Source organism: Micrasema longulum, unplaced genomic scaffold (assembly GCF_059751315.1).
Source record: "Micrasema longulum isolate JH-2025_06_02 unplaced genomic scaffold, ASM5975131v1 h1tg000574l, whole genome shotgun sequence".
Taxonomy (NCBI): domain Eukaryota; kingdom Metazoa; phylum Arthropoda; class Insecta; order Trichoptera; family Brachycentridae; genus Micrasema; species Micrasema longulum.
Genome location: NW_028277770.1, coordinates 130,147 through 142,625, shown reverse-complemented (window position 1 = coordinate 142,625; position 12,479 = coordinate 130,147). Strand labels below are relative to the sequence as shown.

Here is a 12,479-nt window from a genome sequence, read left to right as displayed (position 1 = left end):
TATTTTTAAATTTTATAATTTTGAATTCCCACAAAAAAGGTCCATTGCATTGGCCACGCCCCTAATATGTAACGATTCGGTTAAATTTTGAACTTTGTGACCGTTAAAATTTAAATAGAACATCATCACGAATTTTTACGTCGCAATTGTCAAGGCCAAACATGTCGCGTTTTTGTAAATACATATTTTTAAATAATTTAATTTAAAAAATTACTTATGAACGAATTTGTTTCTCCACAACATCCATATTAATTTTTGTGTGTGATAAGTTTCCCTTTTCCGAGTAGTCTTTTTTAAAAAATCATATAGTGTATTCTGACAACTATGGGGTTTTGCTTTTAAATGTCAGTACAAAGCACCGACGATACCTAGTGGCTTTATGGGTGAAGTAATTTTAAAAATATCATAGCGATGATAATACGAAATATAAAAATATTTTATTAAAATTTTTAGCTTCGTTTGATAGTCTATTAACAAATAAAAACCACCAAATTTTTTTGTTTCTAGAAAAATGGGAAAAAATATGAACCAAGTAAATTAGATAAATTCAATCAAATTTTGAGAATAGCTCAGTAAGGACATTTAAATGGCTCCCCTGCGCCATTATTTCGTTTTGTTCTCCCCTTATTTATGTAATTTTTTTGAAACAAGGTGGAGGTGGTCCTCCGCCGCCGCCTCCGCTCCCCGGCATGGGAGGCGGCCCCCCGCCGCCGCCCCCACCACCCGGCATGGGGGGCCCACCGCCTCCGCCGCCCCCCGGGGGCATGATGCCCATGGCGCCAATGGTAAGTTAACAGAAGCCTTGCACTGTGTGATTTATCGAATAGTATATCAGGCAAATCAGAAATTAAGTTTAGTTTGTATTTCTTTAGTTTGTATTGTAGTTTAGCACATGCGTAGTACTTACCCTGAACTATTGAGGAGTTGACGCCGTTATGAGTTAGCTGACTGCTGTGTACGCTTCGTACTGCTTGTTTAAAATAAAATGTTGGGATGTTTTGAACCTCCCCCGTATTCCCTTGACTGGGCGCCTTCAGATTATCATCTTCTCAACTCCCTGAAGGAACGCATGGGTGGAATTAAGTTTTCAACTGACAAGCAATTCTGAAGTGGGGGAAAGAGCTAACGGGAGAGTTCTTCTAGTAGGTCATAAAGAAGCTTGTGTCACGGCTCACCACATGCATTTAACGGGATGGCGACTTAATAAAAACGTGGAAAAATAGTCAACAAGTGTATCAACACTGTAAATTTGTTGCAACAGAGAGGAAAAACATTTTTAAGAAGGGAATATGGAAGTCTAGGCATTTACAGCGCTTATGACCTGTCAATGGCTGGTTTAAGTGGCCACTTTACTCTCTGTGTAACATTCACCATTCTGCAGAAAACGTTGTGTCGCGCGTGTCAAGATCAAACTGGTTTGACTTCCCCGCAAACTAAGTGGTCAGACCTTAAAACGGTCGCCACTGTGGCCACGCACTAAGACTTTGAGCTAACCTGTCAAACGGAACATGCCTAATATTTTGTTTAGAATGTGTGAATAATCTCAAGAAATTAACATTATCTCAGTTCAATACTTAAGGCTGGTAAAACGCACTCAAAATGAGGAAATCGTACGATTTTGCCATTTTAAAACAAATGTTTTTTTTTTATCGCGCAGTTAAAAAAAAAAAAAAATATATATAAATTTATATTTTAAATAATATAAATATTTTTTCAAATGCATAATTTAACGTAGAAATAAATATAAAAATAAAATGAAATAAAAAAAAGTCACAAAAATGTATGTGATTTAAAATGCTCGTATTTCTTTTCAAAAAAATTCGGCTTCGACCACTTTCATGTTCAATTTATTATCTTCAAATTATTACAACAAATTTTTGTTCATTACTTAGTCTTTATTGAGATCCCAGATACCTAAGTTTAGTCTAAATTTGAAATGGCGTAATCTGTCGGTCTAAGAGTAATTATATTTTAGTTACATAAAACTTTTAAGGTTATTTTTTAACAGAAATACCTTTAAAAAATATTGTTTATAACTAATTTATGTTTTTTTACTATTGCGTGATTAAAAAAAACATTAGTTTAAAATTGCATTTTGCGTGCGTTGTACCAGACTACAGCCTTAATCGGCCTTACTTATAAACTTTTTTGCTATTGTCGTAGTTTGCAGTCAAAGCTGATTGTTATTCGCTCTTGTCCAAAAGCTTTAAAGCCAATTTTTCATCTCTTGTTTACCAATCTTATACCCGAAATAAATAAAAAACAACTTCCAGATGCCCCGGCCGGACGTGCTGCCGCACGGGCTGAAGCCCAAGCGCAAGTGGGAGGTGGAGGGCCCGCTGAAGCGCGCCAACTGGAAGAGCATCGTGCCGCAGAAGATGTCGGAGAAGTCCTTCTGGGTGGGCGTGCGCGAGGACCGCCTGGCCTCCCCCGACATCCTGAGCGGGCTGGCGCAGAAGTTCTGCTCGCGGCCGCAGGGCAGGCCCAAACCGGCCGAGGACTCCACAGAGAAGTGAGACAATTCAAACCCCTGCATTATTATCTTATTGATTAGAGTTTTTGATAATGAAGGTACTGTTTTACATAGATTCAATTCCTGTTTTACCTTCTTAAACAGTAAAACCTCGTTTTTACCTTCCTCAATTTTACGTTTTCCCGCTTTTTGCGTCAAAATGTTCAGGTCCCATTTTATTCCATACATTTTCATTCAAATATTCCCTTAATCTACTTTTTTTAGTTTTTCATAACCCCGGTTTTACGTTGAAATTCATTAGATCCGTCAAAAGACGCCGAGCCGCGCGTCGCCGCGTTTGCCCAAAATGGTGAATAAAATCAAGGTTCATAGAAAATGTGTAAAAATTGTTGTTTAAGTCTAATTTTGACATTTTACTAAATTGTGACATGCGGTTGACGCACGTTTAGGAAGAATAAAGTCTTTACATCAATAAATTACGATGCAGAAAGTTAAAAAATTTGGCAATAGAAATATTATTTGAAGTTATAAACATAATTTGGAAAGAAGATGGTTTAATCAGTTATCATAAAAGTGTGAAACAGTTTTGCCGCGATGTAAATGACAGTTGAAATGTTGTGGTGCCATTCTAAAAAAAGTAATACCATATAAATAAAATTTCCCAATATTTAGGGAAAAAATCATTGTATGCATTTTATGCTAATTAATTATTTTTTTCGTGTTTTTAAGGTTAAGAACCAACATAAAATTATTTTAAAATGTTTTTTTTTTATTCAATAAAAAAACACATATTGTGCTATTGATTGAAAAAATACAAAATATTTTTAATGAAATCATTGGTAAACACGAATAATCCCTAATTATGACTGTTTTTACAATTTTTCATTTAATTTAAAACAGGGGTCTTATCGTATTTTATTGTCCCAGAGCTGGTATTCCAAACACATTTACAGCGCGTTACAACGTGTATTTAGTACGTAAAAACGCACTATATCGCGCTTTAATTGCGTTCGGAATACCAGCCCTGGACTGGGGCCTGAAACGTAAGACTGATTACCTAACCTTCTGTAACAGATGATCAAGATACACTGCATTTACTTAAACAATGCAGTGCTTTAAGTAAAGACGAGTAGTAGACACAGACAATTCATAAGCCCTGTTGATGCCTACCTGACTGCAATATTCCTCTTACAAAAATCTTATCCATCTGTGTCGCAATGCAAAATATTTTCGTTTGCAGCTTCCGGCCGGGCACCATGAAAAAAGTGAAGAACCTCAAAGTGCTGGATGGCAAGGCAGCGCAGAACATCTCCATCCTTTTGGGCGGGGCCCTGAAACACATGTCCTACTCGTCAGTGCGAAGATGTATCATGCGCTGCGATACTCAGGTCCTGACAGCCACTGTTTTGGATCTACTAATACAGGTAAAAAAATATCGTAATGTAAAACAGTGATAATTTTATCTGTGTTCACTTCATCGGAAAAGACTAAATGATGATGGCTATAGTAAACAAATAAATATTTTCTCCGTGTTACCTCTTTGTTTGCAGTACCTGCCTCCTCCTGAGCAACTGAAGCGCTTGTCCGAGCTGAAGGAGTCCTATGAGGAACTAACGGAGGCCGAGCAGTTTGGGGTCACTATTGCCGACGTCAAGCGACTTCTACCCAGACTCAGGAGTCTCTCCTTCAAACAACACTATAGAGAACTCATCAACGAGATCAAACCGGTAACATTCATTCAATTTATGTCAACTATGCAAAACCAAAATATGAATCAGTACTGTTTCAGTACTCTTTCGGTACGGTAAAACCTAGTTTTACGTTCCTCAATCTTTTACCAGTTTTTACACCAACATTACATTTTCATACTGTTAACGAAAAGCGGACTGTAGCGAAAAAACTAATTTCATTCAGTTTTGTGAAAAGTTGGAAGTATTTGAGGAAAGGAAAGGAACACGGAAATGGACCTACTTTTGATACGATGAAATCATGATGAAATTCACTATGAATTTAACGTAATTATACAGAAAGCAGCCAGCCATAGAAAAGTGAAACTGAGATAATAGCCATTTTGTGAAAATAGTGAAATTTAAAATCTACACAATAGTTGGAATGTTTTTGACTTTAACAAACGACAAACAATGAATACATAAGTTTTTTTTATACATTACAAACAAGAATCTTATTATGTATTGGACCAGTTTAAAAGATTTTTAAAGTACCATAAGATTTTTCTACTTTTTTGGGTGTTTTTCGCAAATTGAGAAATGCCGTTTTTGTGATCAACACCTTTTCCCGAAGGTGATTAATACAGTTTTTTGTATGAAAGCGGTCTAGCTGTTTTTAGCAAAACATAGAATCGACCTTACTGCACCCAATAACATCAATATATTATTTTTCCAAAATTGTGGACTGGCTGCTTTCTACATAACTACGTTCAATTATGTAACGATTTATGATAACTTTTACAACTACGCCCAACGAATCCAAGAATAGGGAAATATCACATACTACGAATACTGATCAATTTTATTTAATAGATTTAGAATAATCAATTGTATTTTCAAAATCAATTTTCATATATAACTTTAAAATTTTTTTTTTTTTTTTAAATGTCACTAGAAAAACGGGACATGTGACATGATAGTTGTGAGGTCAAGATTCGTGACAATATTTTGAGTATGTCCAAATGTTTGCAGGATCTGATTAACTCCCTAGGAGAGGAAATCCAGCCTGTCTGCAAACATTTGGACATACTCAAAACATTGTTGATCAAACTAACTGGTATAAGAAGTATAAAAATTGAAAAATTCTTTTAAACGTTGGCTAGTAGGTGAAATAGTTCAGCCGGATGAATCTCACCCGTGTGATAAATGTTTCAGCTCTTATACTACTCAAAAGTCGACAGATGGAAGAGTTGGGGAAATGTGGATGTTTAAACATGGGCAGAATGGTGAATGTTACACAGTGTGTAAAGTGGCCACTTAAACCAGCCAATGACAGATCATAAGCCCTGTAAATGCCGAGACTTCCATATTTCCTTCTTAAAAATGTTTTCCCTCTGTTGCAACAAATTTAGATGGTAATATGCCACGAGGTAGACTGTCTTTATTTGGTTTTCTTGATCTAATAAAAAACAGTCCAGATTTTGTCATATTGTAAAATTGTATTGTATTTAAATGCGTGTTTTGTTTGTCTACGTTTAGGATATAGTGTCTGGTACGGCGGCTTGTGAAGAAATTAAGGCGAGTGGGAAGTTTGCGAAGATTCTGGAGCTAGTTCTGTTGCTTGGAAACTACATGAACACTGGTTCCAACAACGCCGGAGCCTTCGGCTTCGAAATCAGCTTCCTGACTAAGGTAATTTAATGATTCAAGCCTCGCTTGGTGCATGCGACAGTCGGCTTCTGTTTTTGTTCTCCCATCCCAGGTGATCCTGCTTCCGAGGTACACAAACTCTTTCGCGTTTTTCAGAGTTGCTCCTGACATTAGTGCATTGATTCACTGCTCATTACAGGCCACAGTCTTTACTTTGGTTTTGCTCATGTTTATTTTCATATTACATTTATTATTCAATATATGTTCCATGGATGTCAGAGCTTCAGTGAGTTCTTCTTCACATTTAGCAATCAGGGTGACATCATTGGCAAACCTTATCATGTCTATCTTTTTTCCGTGTGTTTTAACATCCTCTCTATGACTCATTTTTTCCCTGATTTCATCAATGGGGAACTTCAGCCCTACGGGAAAATTAGATTAAAAAAAATGTTTTCTTGCCTGTGGTAAAAATTAGAGCATTAAATGGTATGACAAAGTTTCTTGAAAATGTACGAAAAAATAATAAAAACTATTTTAATAAAAACGCACTACTTTGATTGACGTCACTGGTTCATATGAACCAACCAATATATGACAGCTGTGAAGGATATCCGGTAAGCTTACCGTAAACGGACCAATGAGAAGAACTAACAGTGAACAACCTCTGACGTCACACGCGGAGTTATTTCAGAAATACAAAACTTTAAAAAAATCGTAATGCTGATAATACAATTTGTAAAAAAAACAACTTTTTTTGTTTAATAGTCCATTAACAAATAAAAAAAAGACACCGAACTTCCTCATTGCGCTCTGTGTATATCCATTAATATAATTTAACATTAAGATTTGGAGAGTGAGGCTCTGGGTCTGAAAATAAATAAAAGTAAGACAAAGCTAATGATTGTAGACAGAGCTGGCAGTCTCCTAAGGACAAGACAGATGCAAGACCTTGAACTGATAGATAACTTTGTGTACCTCGGCTCGCTTATCTCCAACATCAGCAGTTGCAGACCTGAGATTGGTCGCAGGATTCAAACGGCCAAAGAAGCAATGAACCGTTTAGAGAAGATTTGGCGAGATCGTGGTATATCAATAAACACAAAAAAGTGGTTGATGGACGCCCTGGTATTCTCCGTTTTCCTATGTGTGGCTGAAACGTGGACAATGCGTGCCTACGAGAGGAATAGGATCGATGCATTCGAGATGTGGTGTCGGAGAAGGCTGCTGCGTGTGCCGTGGACAGCCGGAATGACGAACGCATCGATACTGGAAGAGCTCCATATTACAACTCGTCTATCAGTGGTGTGTTTGAGAAGGATAATGTCTTTCTGTGGACATATTGCTCGATGTGAGCCAGATCTAGAAAAGGCAATAATGTCTGGCCGAGTTGAAGGTAGGAGAAGCCGGGGTAGAATCCCATATAGATGGACTGACCAAATAAAGGTGGCTACGGGGCTAAATTTGGTGAGTCAGTTCGTCGGGCTGACGACAGACTGGAGCGGAACAGACTAATCAGAAATGTTCATGGTGATCACGGTCCTCAGCATTGAGGGACCGACTTGGAAGAAGAAGAATATCCATTAAATAATACTGGAAACAGCGAGCATCCCTGTTTTATTTTGGCTTCTTTTTTGTCATTTCCATAGGCAATTATAGCAGCTTAATTTTTATTTGGCGCAGATATAATTCTCCTGTCTCTGTAGTTCACCCCTAGTTTTTTCAACATCTCACAAAGCGTTTTCCATTCTACTTTGTCAAAAGCTTTTTCTATAACCAAATAGTCTGGTCTGATAGTGTGTTTTGTTTGTACAGTTAACATCGACTAAGGACATGGAGAACAAACATACCCTTCTGCATTACTTGGTGGAGACTATCGAGCACAAGTTCCCCGAGGCTCTCAACTTCAACGAGGAAATACCACATGTTGACAAGTAAGTCACCCCGAACACAACACTCATAGATAAAAACATGATAATAGGCGCTTTCCTAAGAAATTGCTGTTTTGTATTTTTTTTATTTATTTGTTTACTTATAGGTAGTTAATTACACATTATTTGAGACACAAGTCTCAACCCATGGGGCTAAAAGTCCTGTGTTGAGATGGGACGAGCAATTAGTTGACACAGACACAAAAGTATATCACCACAAATAGAACAACATTTTTCTTATCTATTTTCTTTCCTTCAGGGCTTCTCGAGTTTCCATGGACAGTCTACAGAAATCCCTCAAGAAGATGGATTCCGATATCAAAGGTCTGGAAACCGATCTTCAGAACTCCAAGACTCCGCAAGACGCTGAAGATTGCTTCTTCACGGTTATGGGTGTATCCTTTTATATAAAAAAATATAAAATCTAACCAATAAAATATATATTTTTCAAGAAGTAAATGTAAAAGTAGAAGTATTTTTTTCTAACGTGTCCCCCGTATAAAAAAAGGTTCTGTTGTATATTTTCGCTTTGTATTAAATGTTACCTTTTTTGCGACGTTTTCCCCAGTTTTACAAATTTTTTGGTCCTTTGAAAAATGCAAAAAAAATGTTTTAACCGTATATTCCCTTGACTGAGTATTGAACAGCCATTTGCCGAGGAGTCTCGAGCGCAGTGTGATGTCCTCGGGTCCATGCTTCGTAAGATGGAACAATTGTACGCCGACCTGGCCGAGTTCTACGCCTTTGACCAGGCCAAATACACGCTGGAGGACTTCTTCGGGGACATCAAGATCTTCAAGGACTCGTTCCACGTGAGTTGTTTTCCTTGCGCCGAGTCTACGGTACAATTTTTATAAGAACAGGCATTTAGAAGTTCTATCTAAGGATTTGCGGATTCTCCAGTAAATTTACCCAGTAACACTTTGTAAAAAAGTCTTTCAGACAAAAAAAAAATTTCAATATGAAAGGTGCCTCCTTAGCAGTAGCATTCGGTGACTATTAAATCAGATTTTTTTTAATCCGCAAGCACAGAATTAAGAATAGTCTAGAAGGAGCGTAGAATCATATTTGAATACATCGGACTGTGTCCAAAAAAAACCCCACTTTGCCCTACTTTCGCCGCGCATGCGCGCGGCGAAAGTAGGGCAAGTAAGACGGGTTCCCGTGAATAGTTCTCGCCCTCCAAGCCCGAGTCTATAAAGAGCCTGGCTACTGTGTGGATGGCGAGAGTTTACATTTTGCTAAATCTCCCCCTCCCAGCCCAGATCCGTAAAGTATCGAGCTATTAGGTAGGGGGCGAGCTCTTTAATATCCTCAGGTTTAACCAATGGTCATCTGCACTGCAGAACCTACATCTAGAAGTTTCGGAAAGGTTCATTCTAACAACGTGTTTGTTTAATCTGCAGGGCCCTGAAAGGACTTTAGTACTTACAGATGATACAAGACTAATAACTTAATAATAAGTCCTGATAAATTCTTCATTCTTTCAACTGTTGTGTTATTGTTACACATGTATGACGGTACGTCATATCCCTCTCTGTTCGCAGGCCGCCCACCAGGAGAACGTGCTGGTGCGAGAGACGGAGGAGCGCGCGCGCAGGGCGCGGGAGGCGCGCGCCGCCGCGGAGCGCGAGCGCGGGGAGCGCGCGCACCGCCACAAGCAGCTCGTCAACATGGACACCCAGCAGGAGGGCGTCATGGACAGGTCGGTAGTGATAGCGAGCCGGTCCGTTTGTCTTGCGACATTTGGCAAGCCATGCCTCTGCACCTTTGCCTTGATTTTTTGTGGGATTATCGAAATAATCAAATAATAATAAAAATAATGTTTATAGATATGCATATTCTCGCATTTGCAGTGTGGCAATCAAGCAATGTTTGAATAATGTTTCGAAAATCATCTATCTGCAAATTCAAATTACAGTAAAACCCCCGTTTTACGTTTTTCAAGGGAGCAACAAAAAAATGAGGGAATGAAAAATGTATGGAAAAAATAGGAATTGCATAAAAATAAAATTAATTTGCCACACTTTAGTGTACATATACTTCCAGAAAAGTTATAAAATCGGTGATACTTGGGGATTGATAATATTTTCAATGATTTCCCTGAAAGCATTTTGTATTTTTTCAAACAATATTATGTGATCTGTTTTTTTATTTGATTTAAAAATAGCATGAAAATATTTTTTTAAATTTGGATATAAAATTTTAAGTATAATATTTTTTCCTCTAAATGTTGGGAAATTTATTTATACGGTATTAATTTTTTTTTTATGGCATCACTAAAAACAGCTGTCATATAGATCGCTGCGAAATTGTTTCACACTTTTATGACAACTTTTTAAACCATCTTTTTTATATTTCTATTGTTACATTTTAAACATTGCAATTTTTTTATATTAAAACTGTGTTGTTTCTAAACGTTTGTCAACTGCGTATCATGATTTGTATAAGTCAATGTGAAGTTTTTGTTTAAATGAAAACTAAAACTAATCTTAAAGGAAGGCACTTAAACAAAAATGAATTTGAATTTAGGTTAAGACAATAATTTATCCTTTATTAGCTGTTTACCTGTTTTTATTCTACATTCGCGTAGCATACGCGGTGGCGCGCGGACCGCGGCACCATCATTACAACGCAATTTTGTCTTTTTTGACACATCTAATGAGTTCCGAAAAATTTTAAACGTAAAACCGGGGTGATGAAAATGTAAAAAACGTTAATTAGGGGAACATTTGTATGAGAATGTATGAAGGAAAATGTGTCCTCAACATTTTGGTGCAAAAAGCGGTAAAACATAAAAATGATGTTTTACTGTAATTTATTTTACCACAAATAACAAAATATTGATGGCGTTATATTGGGATGAAATATCAAACCAGGAACCCTTGAGTAATGGTTCGGTATTATACTCTGATAGCAAGAGTATTTGCCTCTTAAACATAGTTTCTGAGGTTCTTTTTGAAAGCTGCCATTTTCCATGACCTTTTTGAAATTCCCAGGTATTTGAAATTTCCATATCATAACGATATGCATTGGAAATTTGTTAATCCAATAATTCTTCATTTACAGTTTGATGGAGGCACTTACCAGCGGGTCTGCATTCAGTAGAGAGAGGCAGAGGAAAAAGGGGCCCAGAGTAGCAGGAGGTTTGTTAATTCTTATCAATTTCACACCTTTTCAATGACTCCATATACAAAACTCAAGTTCACAATCATTTCATTTGTAGCCTGACCAATTCATTCATTTTGGAAAACATCATTTTGCACTAATTTAGTCAAAAAAAATTGTTTCCAAACTCATACTACGAGTTGTATCCAGAAAGTAAATTCTATTTATATTTCTTGAAAACTCTTATCACATCGCTGCGATATTATTTTTTGCATTCTCGAATAAGGAGTTTAATGAAAGAATCTGATTGGGACATACCAAAAATTGGCAACCTCTAATTTTGCTGTCAACCGTTGCTACTATGCGCTTCAAAAACAATCAGGTCCAAACTAGTATGAAAAAATACTAAAATTATTCAATTAAACCAATCCTGACATATGCCTTTGAAACTTGGGTTATGACAAAGAGTATCGAGGGAACCATTGCAGCTTTCGAAAGAATAATCCTCAAAGTTATTTTTTTCATTTATTTAACTTTTTGTACATAATGTTATTTGTACATTGGCGGGCTTATTGCCAAATGACAATTTCTTTCAACCGACCAATAAAATAATAGTTTTATTTTTATAATTAAAGTTACAAAACATATTCAATAGAAAATAAAGATTAAAAAGCTAAAGATATATAAAAATAGAAATGAACGTATTTGTTTATAAATTACCTTAAATCGAAACTATTACTCAATGGGAAGAAAGGAAAAAAGAAGAAAGAGGAAAGGAGGAGAGATTAAGGAAGAAAAAGGAGAAGAGATTAAGGAAGAGAAAGGAGATGTTTCTTCAGACGTGATTTAAACAGATAATGTAGTAACATCTTTGATGGTGGATGGGAGATGATTCCACAGTCGAGCCACATGGACACCATATGAGTTAGAGAAGAAAGAGGAATTGTGGATGGGTATTAAGAGAGTGCCTTGAGAATTAGAACGAAGAGGTAAACCATGGACTGATAAGCGTTGAAATTTTTCACGTAGGTATATAGGAGCGTTAAGACTATGAAGTATATTAAAAAGAAGTGAGAGGGAGTGATAGTCTCTCCGCTGTGTCTAATTTTGAGCCATTTCAGTTGCCTACGTTAGTTATCTATGGCCCTGTGAGAGAAAACAACCATTGGCGTCGTCGGCACAATAGAGAGCCATACGATATCTACCGAGCGCCCGATGTGATCAACCCCATCAAGGTGGGACGCCCGAGGTGGGCTGGGCCATATAAATAGAATGGACGACGAAAACCCCGTAAAACGCCAACTCTCTCTGTGCCACAAGGGCAGCAGACCGGCAAGAGTGGAGGAGACTCCTGGGTTCAGCCAAGGCCCGCCCAGGGCTGTCGAGCTTATGACGACAATGAATATTTTGAAAGTGAAATAATCAACAGTTTTTTCACAAATAAAGATCGAATTTAGCAAAAAATATTAGAAAATTCACCTAATAGATTCTGGCACATGTTTTTCTTTTTAGTTATTTCACTTTAATATTCCTTTTGATGAATGTATGAAAATTTCTGTTTTCTTGCAAACCCTAGAGAAAATGGATGATACGAATCCCGTATTGCACATCATAGTGGAATTTCCACCCCATGGTATGCTCATACATCACATT

The 12,479-nt window shown here is 37.1% G+C and overlaps 1 protein-coding gene across 8 annotated transcripts in view; it reads left to right on the top strand.

Annotated features, from left to right (window-relative positions):
- Positions 1-12,479, top strand: part of LOC148280506 (protein diaphanous-like) — an 85,982-nt gene that overhangs the window by 60,341 nt on the left and 13,162 nt on the right. For all 8 annotated transcript variants that reach the window (XM_088228267.1, XM_088228268.1, XM_088228269.1 and 5 more), the window contains 10 exons: positions 652-785; positions 2,274-2,512; positions 3,714-3,897; positions 4,024-4,200; positions 5,680-5,832; positions 7,603-7,721; positions 7,978-8,113; positions 8,366-8,530; positions 9,266-9,423; positions 10,788-10,864. In XM_088228267.1, coding sequence (XP_088084393.1) covers positions 652-785; positions 2,274-2,512; positions 3,714-3,897; positions 4,024-4,200; positions 5,680-5,832; positions 7,603-7,721; positions 7,978-8,113; positions 8,366-8,530; positions 9,266-9,423; positions 10,788-10,864 — 1,542 coding nt within the window. The remainder of the gene's footprint in view (positions 1-651; positions 786-2,273; positions 2,513-3,713; positions 3,898-4,023; positions 4,201-5,679; positions 5,833-7,602; positions 7,722-7,977; positions 8,114-8,365; positions 8,531-9,265; positions 9,424-10,787; positions 10,865-12,479) is intronic.